Source organism: Pithys albifrons, chromosome 11 (genome assembly GCF_047495875.1).
Source record: "Pithys albifrons albifrons isolate INPA30051 chromosome 11, PitAlb_v1, whole genome shotgun sequence".
NCBI lineage: Eukaryota > Metazoa > Chordata > Aves > Passeriformes > Thamnophilidae > Pithys > Pithys albifrons.
In genome coordinates this window covers 13,802,270-13,823,335 of record NC_092468.1, presented here as the reverse complement: position 1 = coordinate 13,823,335, position 21,066 = coordinate 13,802,270, and the positions used below count along the sequence as shown (strand labels likewise).

Genomic DNA, 21,066 nt, shown 5'->3' with positions numbered 1-21,066 from the left:
ATGTTTGCTCTTTTTGGCTGCTGCTCATGGAACTGGACCCTCTGAGTGAGCAACTTTGGCATAGTTTCCTGTTGTAATGAAAACAGTGGGTGAATAAACGTAGAGATGTTCGTAGTTGGGCATATGGTCTCCAACACGATTCCTTCAGTAGGCAGAGGTATTTAAATTTTTGATGGTAAAAACCCCAAAAGGCTTCCTTGCTTATTTGAAGTGCGATTTGGGGATGGCTGAGCTCACTGGCTGATTACCTGGTATGCTGCTAGTCAGATTTGTATTGCTAGCCAGCACTGTGCTTGATCACTTCTTTTGTGAATGCAGTGCCTTGCACCAGGGCTTTGTTAACATGAGAGATGTTTTTACACTTTATTTGAGGCTTAATCATGCTCTCATGTTTGTCAGTGGGTATTACTCATACTTTCATAAGTGGGAATAACATTACTTGAATCTCATTCCTAGGACTGGTATTTACCAGACTAGAAAAAATTAAAACATTGAAGACATATTCAGGTGGTGACCATCTCTATTTAATGAAATTCTAATACATACTAAAAGCGTAACTGAGAGCTGCTGTCTTAAAGGTCAGTGTGGGCAGGAATCATCAGCATTTTCTGAATTCATCTAAATGCCCAACAGAGAATGAACAGGCCTTAGGGGATTTTAGTGACAAGCCCATATTGCCTGGAAGAATGAGTCCCTCCCCTCCACTCTGTTAGAACATTAGCATAATTACTTCCTTCTTTGAGTCATTGTATTCTAACAGTGGGTTAATTTGTGCCCACAAATTATAAATGTTGAGGACATTTTTGCTCTTTCTTATCTTGGCGGGGCTGAGTGTGTCAGCCACCATTCAGGGTTCTCAAATGTGCCATTGTGATGGAACACCACTGCAGGGAATTCTTGCTCCTTTGTGGCTTGTTCTTTCTTGCCTGTTGGAAAAATTGTGTGATAGTTGCAGCATTTATGTGACTTTATTACCTGGTGAAGGCACCACTGCTGAGGAGTGCTTTGTTTGCATGTTGTGTGTGTGACATGAGATGTGCCAGTGGTGTATCTCAAGCTTCAGAGCAGACTAGAAACTCTCTTCTTACTTGGGCTTTCCAGCTGCTGGGGTGTGTGCTGGCCAAACGTGGTAGCAGTGAATCTGGAACTGAACAGTTGCTTCTTGCATTCTTGCATTTGTACTTTATTTATCAGTATGATAACTCTGCTGAAGTGCTTGTAGTGAACCATGATGAGGAACCTGGTCCATTTTTCTTCTGTAATTAAAAGATAGCCTTTCAGTTTTGTAAACTCATTATTTCTTTGAAAATACATAATAATTCAAAATTGTGCATATTTTACTTACAGTATATTCCTGTATCTTTTTTTTAAATGTTTTACCCAGAAGGAAACTTCTTTCTTATTCTTTCATCTGCTGTCTTTCTATTTGGGGAAAAAAACCCACCAAGCCATTCACATGTGGTAAAATGCAGCTATTGATCACATAACTGAGTCTGAAAAATCTACTTTGGTTGCTTTAGCTTTAGTTTAGAAAAGCACAATAATATTTAATTCAGGAACAGTTCTCCTCAAAAAACCTTCAAACTCAAAATGAAGAAGAGATGCTGTTCATAATTCAGCAGTCTGAAGTGATGATACTGTTGCAGTTCATTTAAAAAAGAACAACCCCCCCCCAACCAAATCACCTTTCTGCTACTATTTGTAATTAATTTCAATAATAAATTAACAGTTACTCAAGAAGGCGAAAGTAGGACTATTTTATTAAATGAAATCTTTTTTTAAAGCTGTGTTTCTTCTTCTTTTGGGCTAAGGAAATAGCTAGGGAATACTTTAGTAGTGACTTTTTTTTTTTTACTTGAAGTTTGACTTGTTATATTCTCTAAAAATTCCAGTTGGGATGAGGAGAGGTAGTTAACTTAGTGATCCATTATTAACAATTGCATCTTAAAAGCTGCTTGTAGAAAATTTCCTGGAAATAAACATCACTTGTATGGTGAAAAATAGATAAATTTCTCTGTTTCCTAACTTCCTAATGGGTTGTTTACAGAACCTGATGTACACAGCTGTTTTAGGCAAGGAACTGGAGAAAAGTCTGTGGTTGGGCTGGAAGCAACATGGTCTCTGATCTTATATGAATCGATTGGAATACTCCTTGGGGGCCATCAGGGTATTTTGAGGAGATGGAAAAGTTCTGCTTTATACAGTGTTATGTGAGGTCCATTGCAAACTGTACATACCCAGCTGGGAGCACTGTTAGAGCAGTGAGGGAAATGCTGGCTGGGAAGGAGGGGAAGGGATAAAAACAAAGCTGCAAGAGCTTTTCTGGAGGATGTAGGGAATATGTTTCCAAAACCCAAAGATGGCAGTGACTCTTTAAATGAGATGATGTTGAAATGGGGACAATAAGAATTAAGCTAAAATAAATTAAAGCTGGAAATCAAAAGGATCCTTGCTGCTAGAGTAATTAGTTCTTAAAAGGTTTTTGTAACAATAATGTAGATAGAGCGAGCTCATTATGATGTAGCTAGAGGGTTTTAAAGGTCATACTAAGTTGCTTGTTATGGGTTTAGGTTGTTTGAGAGCCTTAGCAGAAAAATTCTCACTTTGCATGCTTTTGAATGAAAATCTTCAGATTGGTTTGGATCCAAAAATGAGAATTTTTAGCCATCTAAAATCCTGTCAGCACTATTTGGAACATATTCTAATGCTACTCTCCTGTCACAAGCATTGGAAAAGTAAATATCTGATAACATTGAACAGGCAAATTAATTTCAAAATGGCATTGTTTCAACTTCCTGAGTGGCAATCTGAAAACCTTTACTTTTTTAACCACTAATTAAAATGTTTCTTCATCTGTTTGTTCAGAGAATAAAGTAAAAATCAGGTTTTGTGCATTGGTTCACCAATGCACTGCAATTTATAAACGTCACGTTGAAACAACTTTGGTACCAGATTGTGACTGTAACGAAGGAAATGAAAAACTTTCTGGCAGAATCAATTTGCTTCTTAGGTTTTATATTTAGTTCAAATCTGGTGCTTGGAAATCATAGTGATTTTTTTATATTTTAGTTTGTCTTTGTAGTTTGAAGTGTTGTTTTGCAAAAGGCAGACTTTGGATAAAGGAATATAATTTACTCTAGACTTTAGTGGTTTATCCTTATGTTTAAATAAATGCTGCTGTTGCCAAGAGGGAAATGCTGTGGAGTGGCAGTGGAGAACTGCTGCCCTCTACTGTGTAGAATGTGTTTTCCTCAGATGAACAAATCGGGACAATGAGGGTTCTACTTCCGAGAATTTGGCAAAGCTTCCTCACCCCTCCGAGATTTGAAGTATGCGAGGATGTTCTTTTGAAGGGCAGAGAAGTTCACAAAAATGTGGTATAACTTACACATTATAAAGCTGGTATGAATTTGTTGACTTGCTGATGGTGAAGCTGTAAATCTTGTTGATATTATAAATATATATATACATTATATTCCTATGTTATTTTGAGAATCTCTTTATACAGTTAATATCCATCTACATCCACTATAAAAAGATACCCATGTGTTAATTTTAGTTAAAATTGGATTATCAATTTTTATTTTGATGACCTGTTTTTTTATGAAATGTCTTAAAGGGCTTTTGCAAACTCTGGCAAGTATTGTTTGTATCCCTTTCCTTTCTTAATTTAAATTTGTGTGTCCTCAAAAATCCATAAACATACAAGAAATGTAAAAACTTTCTGACCTGCCTTGTGTGTTTTATGGCTTTTATAGACACTATTTAGCACTACAGTGCATGAGTGCATTAAACCTTCTGTAATTTTCATTACCTTTTCCTTTTCCCTTTCTGTTGTTCCTGTTTGTCATTATATCAGTATGTCTCTTACCAACACTAAAGATGCCCAGGGAAAGCCTGGAGTTGATCTGAATCTCTGATGTTCTGGTAGTAGGTGATGCAAATTGAATCCTTTAGAGTACAGGTACTCCTTAAAAATGGAGTTGGACTTGTGGGTGATCCTTGTGGGTCCCTTCCACTGGGGCTATTCCATGACTGGTAATTCATCTTGAGGCTTGGGTGAGATGTTAATAGAAGTTCTTTGCTGAAAGGATGGTCAGGCATTCGAATAGGCTGCCCAGTGAAGAGGTGGAATCACCTCCCCAGTGTTCAAAAGGCATGTTGATGTTGCACTTGGGGTTATGGTTTAGTGGTGAACACGGTGGTGCCTGGTTAGTGGTTGAACTTGATGATCCTCGAGGTCTTTTCCAACACTAGTGATTCTATTCTATGATTGTAAGTGAAGGACAAGTGTCCACTTCAGTTGCCATCCCACTCCAGCAGGCAGTGCCTGAAAGATTTCCTGAGACAGTGATTACACTTACACATTTTTATTAGACCCTGGTTTGTTGATTTGCTATTTTGTGGTTCCTTTTTGGACATGTGATGTCTGTGGCATTGAGTTCTGAAGTAGTTTCTTTTATTTGCTTCAAACATCTGCTGGGTAATTTAATTATCTGCTAATGCCTGTGTTGTCTTAGTTAGTAGTTGCATTTCGTATGCTCTTTCTCTGCCATTCATCTTTTTAAAGATTGTGTGTCAACATTCCCAACTCAGCTGCTTGCTTTATAAGGTGAAGAGTTTTGGCATTAAAGTTTCCTCAAATGGAAGCCACTGAGCATCTTTATTCTTGCTATTATTCCCTATAGTTTTTTTGATTTTTTGTGGTTGCTTTTACCAGATGAGATAGTCAGAAATGTCTCCAATAGGCAAGATTTGTGAGTATCTCAACATTATACAGAGAAATAATACTTTCTGTTTTTCTCTAAGTTTCTTTTTTGAAAATCAAAACTCTAACTTTCTGAGCTAATAGCTTTGCTCCACTTGGTGGTTTAAAAATCCCTCTATAATTTTAGTTAAAGTACTATTTTCTAGGTGTTTTAAAGGCAACAGAGGGGGGAGAGAAGGGGAGAATGACCTACATTAGCTTTAACATGCTGTCACGTTCACTCAGGTGTTTGGGTCCTAACTGAAGTAATTTCAAAGCTGAAGTAGGGCACTATTTTCTGTAGCAAGGTATTGCATCTTGCTGAAACATACTGAGAAGAAATATTCTGTTTTGAACAGTTGTGCAATTAGTTTACCAACAGCTGCTGGTGTTTTTTAAGGACTGGTGCCTGTGTTGCCCTAGATTCCTGCTGAAGCACTGTGGTTTAGAAACAGGTATTAATATGCAGAAACTCTGGTGTCAGTAAGTAGGGTTGAATCCAGGATCAATATTTTGGAAGTTTGATTCATAAACTCTGGATACAAATCTAAATCAAAGTTAAATTTTATTTAAGCTGCTAACATTGCAAGCTTAAAAAACCCACTATTTTAATGCTTTAGTAGCTGTGAGTTAATAGGTAACAAATATTTGTTACCTGTTTCTGAAGTTTCCTTTCACCAGATTTAGACCTCACTGCCAGTCAAAATACCCAGTGCTATGTTTTTGCGATAGAAAGGGTTGTTCTTTGTACCTTCTCTCAAATTATGACCTTTTGGGGGAGTGGAGGAGCAGGATTTGAAAGCATTTGTAACGAAGGCAGTCTGAGGGAAGCTTGTGGTCAGGATAATGGCACTTGGTAATAATAGTGTGTAAAGCATCACTGCTTGAATTCTTAGCAAAATTTGGCTCCAATTTGACAGTAATTTTTACTGTAAGAAGAAGTGTTTTGATTTGTGCTAGCTAACATGAAGATAATTCAGCCTGCTCTAAGAAAATGTGATTTGAGCTTGCTTTGTGGAGCTTCAGTTCAGAAGAGTCTAGACGCTTCTCACTTAAGATGCTCTGTCTTGGTGATTAAGTTGTAACTTGTGTTTTCAGTTTTTAAAAGTTATAAGACCACCTTCACCCCCCACCCCCCCAATTCCATTTTTCAGCCTGTTAATTATTTCCTCCTAATCTGTAAGCTCTGAATGTGTTCCTGCACTGGCTACCATATTAATAAGGAGAATGAATCTGCTAACAGCAGCAGAAATACTTTAAAAAAATACTTTCTAAAAACTGGAGAGAAGTGATACTCACTTATGAGCAGAATCAACTCTATTTTTTGAGGCAGGTGATCCAGCAAATTTTCAACACACTCTGTCTGTCCTGCCTGTGAGTGTTTGACTTACAGATGAGAAAGGTTCAAGAGGCTCTGTCAGAAGCCTTCCAAAGCATTGGTCTCTGTCTGGTCTATGCCTTCTTGCAACTCTCTCCTTTACCTTTTAGGTTGCCAGAAAATGGCAGAAGAATGAATGACCTGAAGTTAATAATAGCCTTCCTTATCTGTGCTCAGTTAATAACAAAGTGTAAATCAGCAGCACCCTTCCCATCTGGAATGAGATGGCAGTCGTAGTCCTTCCCTATGTGATGGAGAAAGTGATGGAGTTGCAATGAATTGAAACTGTAGGCTAGCAAATTATTCTATCCATTTGAGTTGAAAAGTAGCATTACAAATGTTGCCCAGTTTAGAGGAAGGTGTCATCTCTGTTGCTGAACTGTTCAGACTCATTAGAATGACATAAGACATACTCTTGGCATTTCTCCTTTAAGCATGGTACCAACTTTGTTGTATGAAAAGGTCTTTTTGCAAACAGTTGTTTCTTTTAAAACCTAGTGACTATCTCTGGGTACTCAGAAATGTATGGCAGGTACTGCAGCACTGACAGAACAGCATTGCTGCCTAGATCCTGTCCTGAGCTCAGCAGACTATTTTATAACTGAAACGTGATCAGTTTTCACTGGTTTTGAAACAACAGGACTGGAGGACTGATTTGTTTGTCTCTGGGAACAGCCTTCTCACTGTCTGCAGGGGTGGAAGATAGAAACAGTTATTAGCATTGTGCAAGCACTTCATCTCCACTGGCTATGAGAGGTTGTTGGCCTCTACTCTTTTCTGCTCTGCTGCTTTGATGTAGCACCAAATATGTCAAATTGCAGTCTTTTCTTCATGTCGTGTTAAGCAAGCATGAACAGCTATTGAAATGGATCTGAAGTAGTGTGAGGCTTTGCCAGATAAAAGACATGCATTATTAATATATTTCTCCTCATTTTCACTTGTTTTTTACCAGTGTGCCCTTATTTTTCCAGCAGAGGCACAGATGCTTGATTAATACTTTTAGAGTTATTCAGCAGCAGATCTACTTTTCTTGGCTACTTTGCATGGATCATTTAGAAGGTCTTCCACTGCTGAAAACTGCTGCTCCTAAAGGAGCTCTTTCAAAAAGATGGAATGGGATGACTCAGATTCTGAGCAATCCTGCAATAGCTAAAGGATCTTCATATGTTATCTATACTGGAATAAACCTCAAAGATGTCCCTCTTTCCTCCCATCACACTCCCCCTCTGATAGTTCCTGCATGACAGGCTGAATCAAAGTAGCCTTCTGTTTCAGCCCAATGGGTGTTTAAGGAAAACCTTGTTTTGGGGGATGTGCTTAGCCCAGTCCTACAGGGAACAATCCAGAGTGATAAATTAGATCCTTTCTCTAGCCTGGTCTTGACACTGGGGAGAGTAGTTCCAAGTAATCACACCCTGCTGGATTCAGTCTTTCCCACTGAGTATATCCTTGACAGTCTAACCTCACTTGGCTGATAATCTCTATCACTTGAGATTGGAGTCCACCAACTTCAAATACAGACTGGATGGAAGTTTTATTGAGGGTATGGAGAAGGGATGAGACAAGAGTGTAAAGCTTTTGGGTCTTTCAGAAGGCCTGGTGCTTACTGGACTTTTATGGTTTATCAGTTTAATTTTTGGGTTCAGTGTCTGTTCACTAGAAATCTTTTTGAGTTGAATGGGGCCACCTAGGGCTAAATATGAATACTTCTCCTGTGTGGACAGATGCAAGCAACATATCAAAGGCAACTTTAGATTAATCACGTAGTTGTACTCTGACTGATTTCAGCAACATTTTTTGGAATGCAAAGATCTCATAGATGTTAAAGGACTTTTCAGGTCAGACTGGTACTGGGTTTGTTTGGAATGGAGGTAATTTTCTTCACAGCAGCCCATATGGTGCTGTGTTTTAGATTGTGACAAACACGCCCATGTTTTAGTTACTGCTGAATGGTGCTCACACCATATCAAGGCCTCTTATGTTTCTCACTCTGCTGGCCTGGCAAGTAGGCTGGGGAGGGGCAGGTGGTTCTGAGGGGATACAGCTGGAGCATCTGACCCAAACAAACTGAAAAGATACTCCATATATTTTAACATCTTGCTCAGCAATAAAACTGGGAGGAAGTAGATATTGGTGAGGTTGACCATTGACCTGCTGGTGGTTGGTGATTTAGCTTGGCTCATATGTGTGGTTGGTTGATTTGGTTTGTTTTATCTACCCTTTCACTTATTTATCTTGACCTATGAGGTTTCTCCCCTTGTTTTTCCTTTTTGATTAAATTCCTTATCCCTCTGGGGGGAAGTGAGTGAGCCACTGGGTAGGGGCATGGCTCCCATCCAGGCTCAACCCACCACAGGCTGTTTCTAGACAGGTTAAATATGCTGGAAGCAACATAGTACATTTTGATTTGATTTTTAGGAATTTTTTTGGTTGAGTTGTATTCTAATCACAGTATAGTGTATTTAGAATACAGTCACCTTTTTTGATGTTGCAAATACAACAAAATTCTTCCCTGCAGTGAATTTAACAGGAGGTCTGCTGCATGTACAATGTCCTTATTGGACCAAACTTCGAGTATTTCAAAAAGAATAATTTATTTGCATTCATTTCCGAGTCTATTTCGAAGACGTTTTCCCGACCTTTGTGGTTTTCAGCTAGGAAAAAATAACACTGAGTTTTGGCTTTCATAGTAGTCATAGTAGCCAATGACCTCTCAGGAACTTCTTGTGTGTCCACTGAAGATGTAAAACATGCTCCAGTACTGCTAAAACACTTCCAAAACATCAGAAGAAGGGAAAGAGATTCCGCTCTATGTGGTTTTAATTCCAAAACATGAAATGGCCTCATACATGCCTTAGAAAGCATGACTACTACTTACGTTTTTGTCAAGGTGGGTTACTATTTTAATATAAGCTACTATGTACCATTTTACTAGACTTTTTTCACTTTGATATTCCTGATTCCTTTCTTGTTATATAAATTCTGCTTGTTGTTGCTTAGCCAGCCTTCCCCTCTTGCTGTTCCCCTTCCTTTGATGGGGATTTTTGGTATTTATTCCCTTGCCTGCTACCTATTGCTAAGAAACTTGCATATGATTGATATCCTCAGAGACCTCTGTCCCTCCAGTCAGTTTGGCTGAAGTTTAACCTATAGTGTTAGAATTACTAAGAGACAGGAACTGACAGATGAAAGAAATGATTAAATATCTTTGAAATCACACTTGGAATGTGTAGTGGTAACTGTCAGGAAAGTTTTGTGAAGTTTTGCTTCTGAACGCTCTTCAGTCTGTCAGCTCATATTTTGAAGCCTGATTATTTTTGCATACAGAGGGCATCATAATGCAGACATGTCTGGGTTTTTTTCTCTGGTGTGGCATTATGTTTCCCTCCTCTGTTTTGGGCTGAAAAGAACTCCAAAAACAAGCTTATACAAATGCCCATAGTGATGGTCACTCAGTTGGGAAGGGAAACATTCCTAACTATTTTTTGTCTTGACTTATCAAGGCTTATGAAGGACCTCATTGGAGTGATGTCCCAGATCTGTCTTATATGTAACAATTTAAGGCTTGGAATAAACTGGGAGAAAAATCACAAACACCCACTGAAAAGTTTCTATTCATAGGACCCGTTCTGGGCTTAAATGCCATTGCAGGTCAAGTTTAAAAAAAACAAAGAAGGCAGCTATTAATCAGATTGCTCTTTACAAAGTAAGATTTCACCTTCCTTCTGAAGATAACGAGGCTGTGGTATTCTTCAAGGTTTTGGAAACTAAAGACACAGACATCTGTATTTACAGTATGCTAATTGTCCCAGAACATATTTTTCTATTGTTGGTGTCAAAACAATAGAAAAGACTCTCAGTTTCTGAGAGAGCTCGGTGATGATTATTTTGGACACATATGGGTCAGATTGAGTGGGTACTGCCAATTTTGTATATGAGAGTCTTAAGCTTCTTGTGCGCAGATACACATCAGCATTCTGAACTGGAGGTGCAGCAACAGCTGCTGACTTAACTCCTGTAAATGTGTTTACTTGCCAAGCTCACAAAAAGGTGCTCCTAAGATATGGAATTCTGTTAAAAATGTCCTTTAGAAAGGGAATTTTCAGCTCACAATATTTTCAGTAAAGAAAACTCTTTGCCTGAAAGAACCATGCAAATGATTTGTCTGGCAGTTTAGGAGCATGCAGGAACAAGCAGGACATTTCTTAGCTACTTTCTCATAATTGGCTTGGGTGGTCACCTGATACTTCAGGGAGCAAGAGCTGCAGAGCCAAAGAGCTTCCTGGGTGCTGATGGATGCAGTTTGTACCAGACATCGGTTGTTCTCAAACTACTGTTCAAATTTCATGTGCCTTATAGAAAACGCTTATAAAATTACTGCTCCTTGAGTGAGAAATCATTACAGCTGTTACATTAGAGCGCTCTGGTAGTGTCAGGTAATCTTAAGCTGGTATCCAAGCTTTTTTTGCAGTGTCTTCATATTTTTGGAATTCTGTGTAGTCTTTGAAAAACTTAGAGACCATGATTATGCAGATCAGAGGTTAAAATAAGTTTATTAGATTTAAATAATTTTGATAAGCATATTTTTTAATTTGGATTGCGTTAAGTATCCTAGAAGTGTATATACCACATCAGGCTTCTGAGAAAGATGGACTTAAACTTGAGTCCTGCCAGCTTGACAGGTGCCTGCAGTGGCATTTTAGGGAGGTGTTTTGTCTGAAGAAATATGAAGGCTAATACAGCCTTTTGCCCTTTGGTTTGGCACCCTGAACTGTTGGTACATTTGTCGAGTTAGACTTTCACTACTCATTCCATTGAAAGCTCCAGGTCTTACTGCTCATGAGGTTGCTGTTTCCTAATTGGTTTTGTATTGAGGATACGGGTGGAACACATGGATCGATGAAACTGGTACTATGTGTGTTCAGTCAAGAATGGTTGAAAAGTGCTGAACTGAAGCATTAAGTTTCTACAAAAGTCTTTCGCTGTGGCTTTCTTTGATGCTGCGTAGCTCTTGTTTCTCTCTATCCAATATTCGGAGGGCTCAGGGAGACTTGGAAGTTTCAGCTTTCTTATTTTATGATAAAAACAAAATTGGTCTTGCTCACTAATTAAGGCTCACAATGATGTGGATATTTTTATATGTATTTTTATTTTATATGTAAAGATGGGTTATTGCCAAGTAAACATTCAAACAAATCCTGAAATAAAGTCAATTCATTTTATGTAGCATTTTCATAAGAATGAAATCAGTCACTTTTACTGGGAACACTTTTAAGGAAACATGGAAATGGTGGCCTCTGTAAGAGCCCAACCTTTTATGTGATAATGAAAAAACCCAGACTGATAAATGAGGAATGAGTAGTGAAAGGTAGTTAAGAAGTTTGGGGCATATTCTTTTTATTAACAGCTTAGTCATTGTGTTAATACATTGATTTTTATGTGTTTTGAAATGTTAATTCAACCTTCAGTTTGAATTAGAGCAATAGTTAAGTGGGAATATGTTTCTTTAGAGTTCAAAAGTAGACTTAAAAATATTTTGTTTCATGTATTTCTCAATATGATAACACACTATATGTTCTTATTTCAGAAAGCTTTATGTTCATGAATCTTTCTTTAAAAAACCCTTTGAGCACAAATAATTGTTTCGAAGACGTGAGACCTTCATTTCAGTTAAATGTCTGGATTTAGTCAGCAAAATACCTAAGAATATATTCTAATTTTACAAGCTTAAATATTATATTTTTAAGCTTGTGGGCACCAAGATGTGTAAAAAGTTTCATCTTTGTGTAAAGGTCAAGACAATTTTGCAGTGTAACCAATTTATTTATCTACAGCTGCAAATATATGGATGAAAGATTCAGATGTTTTATGTGGTCTTCATCAACAACATAGATGTAATTGCCTGAAGTTACTAAGCTTTCTTTTCTTTATTGTATCTTACTGATGGAATCTTTTGTAGATGTGTAGACTGTATCTTCCTCTTATTGATTTTTCTATGCCCATGGCACATTAGAGCTTATATTTTCTGCATCACAAAAAGCTATTTCTGCAACATTCAAAAAATGCTTTTGGCTCTTTGACTTTATTTGTTGTCATGAAATTGCCATGCATTTGACTGTGTATTATTTCAGTGAGGAAATTATGTTATTACAATGTGATTAGAGGTGTAGAAGTAAGATGGATTGTTGAGCCATGGTGCGTAGAGAAGGTTGTTCTGCAGGATAGGAGCATTCCTGTGTTTGGCAAGAGTCAGTGCTCTGTGACTGTGTCCCTTCCTCCTGTGCAGTGTTTCCTATTTCATGTGTGGTGTTTGAGGATGTGCTCAGTTTGCTGTGCCCTGCTTCTTCAGACAGGGGTCTGCTTACTGTGACCCCAGCCAGCAGAAGGAACATAAAGGGGTTTTAGATTCTTCCATCATCCTGTTCTACTTAGGGCTCCCCTTGGGTGTGAATGCTCCTGTAAGAAAAACATGATCTTACTTAGCTAAATAAAGAAGGTGCATTTTTTGGGGGGTTTTTTACAGTCCTTGTTTCTTTTCCCATGACAACTGAGTGCTAGGTATTTTTCATTGGCCCTGCCCCTGTTGCTGCACTCACATGCAGAAGGTGACCTTCTGTGAGAAATGATGTCTAAGGCTATTTGGTTAAAAATTGTAGGTCGCTGCACATGGTGGAAAGAAAACTATGCTCATGAATATGGAAATGCTGTCATCGATGATCCTTGGATAGTCTACCAAGAAAGAGGTCCTCATGCAAATGAAGTTTATTTTGAGATTTACTGTGGGCTGAGTTACACATTTTTCTCCAGACATTTTACCTTAGTTTTGGTTTCATCAATCTGCACATTTATATAAAGATGACTGTCTTGGTATAATTCATGAAGTTCCTTGTTTCTGAGCTGGAAGTGAGGATGCAATTTTACACTACACTAAACTTGCTACCTCAGGGGGTGCTTATGAGGTAAACCGAATGAAGTAAAAGGGAGATGACTAAAGGCTGGTACAGGTGTAAATTTAAGTGAACCGTCATGTCCTAAACAGGGTTTTTTTACAATACCACTTAGTGCAATACAGAATAGAATGATGGCTAATGTTGTTTCATTGAAGTTTTTGCAAAGGCCACCTAGCTTATGATGCAAGAGCAGAGTAATTGCAGAGGACATGGTTTTGATGAAATTCTGCAATACAATTTATTAAAATATATAAATAGACTGATATCCTGCAGGGATCCCTGTACTTGTAAAGAAGAAAATGAAGTTTGAATCCTATAGGGGTGGGCTAAAAAACGCACCCAAACCAAAACATTTTAAAAAGAATTTTTCATCTTAGACTTGTTAGCAAAAAACAAAGAACAATAGATCTTAAGGAGACTATGACAGTATTTACTGCAGTTCTAAGGAAAAATGCCTTTTTTTTTCAACGCTTTTGTGTTCACATGTCCAGTTGTTCCAAATGCTTTACCAAGAGCTCTTCATAATCAAATCAATGCATGGTCCAGATTGTTCATGATTTCATAGCTATAACTGGGGGAAAAATAGCAGCTTCCGATTTCATTGTGTGTTGAAGTTGGTGAATATTCATGTATTTCTGTAGCTGTTTCTTTATTGCTTTTGGTAGACCATTAGGAATTTTACTCAGCAGTTAAAGACCATTTTTTTGACGTGTCAAATAACCTTGAATTTTTAATGTTTGAAAATGAGGATTAAATATCCCAGAGCTATTCATTTTGTGGTCTGCTGACACTTCCTTGAAAAAGCTAGTGTAAACTGCAGATCAGCAAATTCCCTGCTGTTAGGCTTACGACGTCCCTGGTTTTATAATTACACACAGCTGATTTTAAAATGGGTTTTCACATGCTCATTGGTGCAGTGCGAAAGCACCTTGCAGGGAGCGTTGGGTTTATCTCTATCGGGCCGTGTAACGAGTCCCTTGCTGCAACATCTCGCCCCTCCCCTAAGCAACCAGCACACACTGAGCAGTGGCTCTGTTGGAGTTGCTTCTGTTTTCATGGAGGAGATAGCAGTCCTTGCACTGCAGCAGGTGGAGCTGCCTTGGATCTAACTGGGGCTTCTGGCGGAGGATCCGAGTACACTTTGGGCCGTGAGACAGTTGTCACTTCAAGCTGGCTCTAACATAATTAAATATAAAGCTGACTCAAAAAATTTAAAAATGGACACAGGATTTTTTCTTTGCATTTTTTATAAGGTCTGGTTTCTAACGTGAAGCAAATTTTTTCCTGAAGGATTCAACCTATTTCTATAAAGGCTTATTTTTGAGCACTATGGACCTAGATTAAATGTCAAAGACAGGCAGCAAGCAGCGCTTACAGAGGCATTTTTCTGGAATCTCAGTCACGGATCGATTGAAGTGCACAGGGTCTGAAAAAATGTCTCCTAGCATAAAAAACTTGGATTGTTTTTCTCCGATGCTATGCCACTGTAAAGTAGCATGTACGAACAACACAATATCTTTAATGTTTGGATGTAAGGTGGGTCTATAAAAGGACTTTCCTGGAAATGTAAGCTGCATTTAATGAATGATTGCCTTTGTGTCTAATGTAACTGTACCTTAAATTTCTGGTGAAATAGTGTGTATTTTGTTCCATGCCTTACTCAATTATCTGAGCTCTTAGTGATGGTGACAGAAGTAATGAATTATCATGCCTACTGTTTAGAGATCCCTTTGAAAAACATTTTGAATTTACTGAATGCTGCATGTAAAATGTCGTCATTCTCCATTAATCAGCATTAATCATCATGTAATCAGTTTATTGCATTTGGCTTTCATTTTCTTGAGCTGTACAGAATTAAATACACAGGAGACTTGCACTGAGATGCAGAGCTGGAAATGCCTCCTGACATCATATTGATGGAAGCAATTGTTAGTGGCAGGTTTGGGTTTAACAGTGCCCTCGGGCATTTAGTCATTTCAGGACTACTTCAACTGTTTAGGTTTCAGAGTAATAAAACATATATAGTTTGCTAATCCTCAAAATGGTAAACAGAGTATATTTAGTGTATGTCAAAAATGCTTTTTTTCCCAGTAAAATTACCATGCAATGTCAAGGACATGGATAAGAATGTTAACTATTGGAAAGCCCTTTTAAAATTAAAGGGATATGTGTATGGAGTTACTTTTGAGACAGAAATTTGGAAATCTTTCTCTCCAAAACTTACTTAACATATTCAGTGTTTCCAAGTGGGTGTAGGTTATTTTAACAAAAAAAAAAGAAATCTTGACTGGATTTTTTTTATAAAGTGGGATCGTGTGTGCACATACACGCACGTATATATGTGTGTGATACATTTATATATGTATATATGTATCACAAAATGTTGCTGTTGAATAAACGTCACCCAGGTTGGGAGGGAGGAGTCTAAATTTTTATGGGTATTTTGATAGTGTAAATATTACAAACTTAGTTGAATACTGTATTTCCAGGAGGAAGAGTGTGTCTTGTTTTGATTCTGTTTATCCATCCTGTGTCCAAAGCATTTTTCAGTTGAAAATATGTATCTATTTGTTCATGCAATTTGGAAACTACGTGATATAACATTGAGATTTCTTTCTTTCTTTCTTTTTTTTTTGGTGGAACTGTACGCCCCTTTTCTTATTTTTAAATTATGCTCATGTTTAAATAGTGAACTTGGGAAAGAAGCCAGGGAATGAAAATACTCTGGTGTTGGATTTTGCTCGTTGAGCTGCAGAGCAAAGATGCTGTTCACTTTAAGAGCAAACTAAAAATATCCAGCCAGCATCCAGAATCCACTTTGGGCATGTTGTGCCGGGGCTGAGCCATGGCGGCGGTTTCCCGCCCCTCTCTCCGCGCCCCCCGCTCCGCGCCCCTCTCCTCTCCCCGCTCCGCGCCCCTCTCCTCTCCCCGCTCCGCGCCTCTCCCCGGCGGCCCCGAGGGCGCTGCAGGCGAGGGGCGGGGGGGGGCACCGCCACCTCCGAGTCCCTGCCGGCACAGTTCCTCCTCACTGCCTTCATTAGTGCCCTTGGGCGGCACGCTAGCCAGTGTGTCTGGCAGAGCAGACCCACAGCTTGCTGAGCGCGGTTAACTCAGCAGAGCTGTGCTTTAAAATGCCTTGGAATGTTTATGCACAGGCTTTAGTTATCTTCAAATAAACTTGTATTGCTGTTAATCCAGAGTAGGTGCTCTCTGCTACTACCTACATACTGCCTCTATACTGCCTGAATCCCAAAGGAACTGAAGGCTTTGTCTTTAGTGATTTGCTAGTGGTGCAGAGAGATTTTTGCACCAGGAACTTGTCAGTTTTTGAATAAAAGTTGCACTACTGCATAGTACTGAAAGTAAAATGCTTTTGCCCTCTGAGAAGATACAGCCTTTGAATACTGAGTCAATATTTAAATGACAGGGTGAAACAATAATACAGGGTTACCTATACCAGTCCTTCAAGTAAAAGAAACAATGTTACACAAGTAATCATGTGAAATAGTGTTTTCAATTTTCCTTTTTGACGACATGAAAAGTACATTGACAATCTGACTGTTCCTTCTTTAGTTTCTTTTCCTTGGCCTTCTGGGACAGGTGAACTTCACTACAAATATTTCTGGAGTTTTTGTAAATGTATATACGTGTTCAATTGTTTGTGGATGTCTATGACATGAAGTGTTATGTAAATACTTACATTTAACACGGACTGTGCATTTTGACATATGACCTAAATAAACATATTATAAGCGGTTTAATTCAAGATACAATGTCAAACTAAAACTCTCCAAGGAGAGTGAAATGCCTTATGTCTTCGCCATAGCTCTAGTTACTAAAAGAAAACTTAGTGCTTTTATTTGAGAATGAAGTTAGTTGTTCAAAGTATTACTTCTGTTTAAAAAAGCAAACCCAAAGATAAAAAACTCTCTTCCAATAATTCAAGTTTTTCCGATTATCATATGTTGAAGCCTGGATTGAAAATAATACTGAATGTCCTATTTCGTGATCAGTGTAGAAGTTCTAAAAAGACACAAACACATCATCGTCTTTTCTTACATTACTAAAGTTTCTTTTGTTATTCACAGACTTTCAGCTTCTGAGTGTGAATTGCTGTTCACCTGCAATTCAGTTTTATTTGGCTTTCATAATCTTCCTGTTTTTTACAAGCCAAAAGTTTTTGAGTTGACTCAGTTTTACGAGAGGATACCTTTTAGTTTTGTGTCCTTTTTTTTCCTTTCATGAAGGCACTATTATTTTCCTAAGCACTTCCCCAAGACTACAGCAAAGACTTGTACAAAAGGTGTTAGCATCTTAACCTATTGTTCATTTTGGATTACTTTTGTTGTAGCAAGATTATGCAAAAATTGTCTTTATTGTTGCTTTTGTTATTAGAGTGGTTGAAAGTTATTTTCTGATGAATGGTATGTGGATTCCAGAGTGGTGGGAGATGTGAGGAGAACTGTAGGTATTCAGATTTTTCTACCCATTTGCTTTTGACGTTGCATTCTAGTTGTTTTATGCACGAGTGGAGATGCTGCATGTCAAAGCGTTTCACAGAAACTTCAGTTGCTGGAATGTTTTGAAGGATCCTTTCAGATTTAGTTTTGACTTGTAAAATGGAGCAGTGGCTGAACACAGACAAGTATTTAAACTTGGAGAATCCTGTGCAAATGGTCTAAAGTCACCCTATTTTGTCACACTGCCTGTTCATGCTGCATCAGAGAAGGTCTGGCCCTGTAAGCTTTGGTGTATTTATGAAATTCAAATAATTAGATTTACTTATTGAAGTCCTCACTTATTCTTAACATCTTTCAAAGCATGGTTGTACTTGTATAGTGAAAATTAAAACTAGCCCAGGGACGAGTCAGACTGCATGTTTCCCTGGAGTTTGCTGGTTTTCTTATTTGAAGTGTGCAGTAACTTGGGAGTCATAAGGCTGGTGAGTGGGGATGGTTAAAGTCTGGAGAAAACAAGTGAGTTTAAGAAGTTAACTTATGAACATCTAATTTTTTTAAACTGTGCATTCACTCGTAGATTAAAAATGTTTTAGCATTGATTTTTTTCTTTGTGTGTAGAGAAGATACATTATTGTGCTTGGTATGTGGATTGGTATGTACATCATGTACATCTAGTATGAATTGGATTTTGATGCACATCCCATTTGGAAGAGAACTTGTAGTTATTGCTGGCTCTCATTCTGTCGTTAGATCATCTGGTAGATAGGGATGTTCTAGCATAATTAATTTTCTGTCCATGACTATGACATTCTGTGAGACTTGAATGTCTGGAAAAACTGCGTTGTGTGCTGTTATGGGTATGGATTGTGAGTTTAAGGCATGGGATTGTTTAAGTGTTCTGTATTTAATTTCCTTTCACTTTTGTTTCAGTAAGGTTTCTCTTGAGAGGATCTTTTAAGAAATATATAAATCTACAACTTAATTGTCTCCAGAGAGTATATTAAATATCAATCTGTTTGAAATACCTTCTTTTTAAAATACAGGTAAGAGATTAGGCAGATTAAAGTGAACCTCTTTTAGAATGAGTTTCCTAAAACTTTCTGTGCTTTTTCTGTGAGCAGGTGATCTTTATTCTCAAAAATGGTGCTATAAAACATCCACAAAATCCTTTTTTGTTCTGCATTCTGTTGGAGGTGCTTTGATAATTATTATTTTTGTCTAATTTTGCTAGGCCTGGGACCCGAAGTAGAGAGGTTGTGGACCTGAACAATCATTTCACTGTAGTGAATTGGTACTATCTTCTCATCTCATGCAAACTAGCACTGGTTTATTAAAGTAAAGGGATTTTTCAGTAGTTTACATCAGTAAGTAATTTAGTCCATAGAATTTGGTGACAGTTTAAAACTGAAGGTGTAATTAGCCTGAAGATATCCTGTTAATTATGTTGCATTAGAAGAGAAATGTTTTAAATTAATTTTGATAAACCTGTGTTCTGCAACAGAGTCCTTTGGGGCAATATTTCTGTCAGAAGTCTGTTAAATATTTAGTACTTAGGTGCTTTGGACTTAAAATTATGATTGTAAATTATAGAGCGATCCATAAAGCTTCTTAAAAAGTAGCTAAATTGCTTGGCCTCTACCTAACTCGGTGCTGGGAAGCTTCCAAAGGGCGCAGCTGAGACAGCTTGTTTGCAGGTTCAGACCTGATTTTCCATACCTTTTTCTTTCCTTTGATGTGTGTACAGCTCTGATGGCTCTTATAACCCAGGATCTTCTTGGAACCTGGGTTTGGGTGCAGGATTGAATTCTCTTGCTTATTAGCAGAGTAACTGTCTGCTCCTAGTCAGTGTGCAAAGGGTTGGATCACTCTTTACCTGCTTTTCTCCCTGTTGTGCCGGTGTTGTTCCATGTCTCAGCTTGTCATGAGCCACTTCAGGGAACTGCAGAAAACCTAGTATTGCTGGTAGAGGAAAGAAACATTGTGCTGGATCAGGTTGCTGAGCTCTTTTCTCATCTGAAGTCAGATGTGTGCTTGCAGGGAGGTGAAGTTGTGTAGCTTGACCAAGAGAGACTGGAGGGGTTCTGCTCCTTTGGGCAGTGGCTGCCTTGGAGCGAGTGGAGCTGCACCATGAGATCGTGTCTGTGGACTCCTGTGGAGGGCAACCTACATGGGGTTTTGCTTCATATTTAGCAGCGGAATTAACTTGGCATGTCTGGAACAGCTGCCTGAATTCTTGTTCAAGGGCTGGCAGCTCCTGGGAGAGGAAGGAAAAGGGCAGTGTGGAGTGGTGCCTGTTGGACCATCCAGATCAGTTGAATGTGCCACCTGACACGAGAGGCAATAGTAAAGCACTACCAAACACTTCCACTTTGATGGGAAATTACCTGCTACAAGATACAGTAGTTTGCTTCACTTGAAGTGCTTTGCTCACAAGTAATTTCTGTAAAGGGCAAGGATAGTGTGCTATCTTTGGGAGTAAGTAGTACTGTGGATATTATGATTTCGTGCACTTCGTGTCCTTGTCTTCTATTTGCATTTGGGAACATTATCCTGTAAGTATTTCATGTAGTGTATTTGGAATGCTAATTCTGTTGTTTGTAGTAGTTTTAAGTTGGGAAATATTCTGCAAGTAGTAGTGAAGTCAGTCTTGAATGTTGCATCGAAATCCAATTAGCAGTTCGCTTCTAATTTTTTTTTTAAAGCATGTAGGCCCTGTCAATACCTTTTAGGGGAGAGAATTCTTTACCACAACACTTTTTCTCATTTTTGATCAAAATAATGACATACTGATCTAATAAAACTTCATATGGACTATGTCATAAGCACTGATACACTGTATAATGTAAACATATGTTTAGTAGTGAAATCTAGAGCCTGTTTGCCCTCAGGCCTGTTCAGATACCTGTTTCTAGTAAATGTGTCTGATTTCAGGAAGAAAAGCAAGATAATTCTGTGCTTTTTCTAAAGGTATTGGTGGTTCTATAAAGGAAATGAGTTTTGATTGACCTGTGACTATTTGACTAACTGGTATGGGATTTCTTTGGGTGTTGTGTGTGCCTTCCCACCCTTCTCTTCCTCCCCCCCAAGTCCCCAGTACAACTGGAATGATCCACTTCCAGCTTTCTACAGGGTCTTGTCTGAGATGATCTGGATACTAAATCCACTTTCAAATAATTTTCCTGTATGTATTAATGAAATCAAAGCCTGAGGCCTGGCAGGGACATTTTGGGTCACAAATCTGCCCAAATACTGCCTTCACCAGTGGAGCATGCTGCTCTGAGCCAGCAGAATTCCTTCTTTCTCTGATGCTGCAAGACGTTTTCTGTGCTTCTTGAAGCTCTAATGTTTGTTTTCTTTAATTGCCAGTGTGATCTAATTAATGTTCTGGTAATGCTATCTTGTATTTTTGGCCAACACTTTCTTTAAAAGATAGTTCTTCTCTGTTTCTGATGTTTATTGTGGCTGCTCTAGAGAGGTAATGTCAACCCCTTGCAGGGTTTTGTTTTGATAAGTGAAAAACAAGTTAATCTC

General features: G+C 38.3%; 1 protein-coding gene across 11 annotated transcripts in view; it reads left to right on the top strand.

The window, feature by feature from the left end:
- DLG1 (discs large MAGUK scaffold protein 1) overlaps positions 1-21,066 on the top strand; it is a 145,169-nt gene that overhangs the window by 29,640 nt on the left and 94,463 nt on the right. For 2 of the 11 annotated variants that reach the window (XM_071566802.1, XM_071566800.1), the window contains exon 1: positions 14,405-14,611. The exons of the other annotated variants lie outside the window; for them this stretch is intronic. In XM_071566802.1, the coding sequence (XP_071422903.1) occupies positions 14,420-14,611 (192 nt within the window). In that variant the 5' untranslated portion in view covers positions 14,405-14,419. Of the gene's footprint in view, positions 1-14,404; positions 14,612-21,066 lie in introns of those variants that run through there. 11 annotated transcript variants of the gene reach the window in all.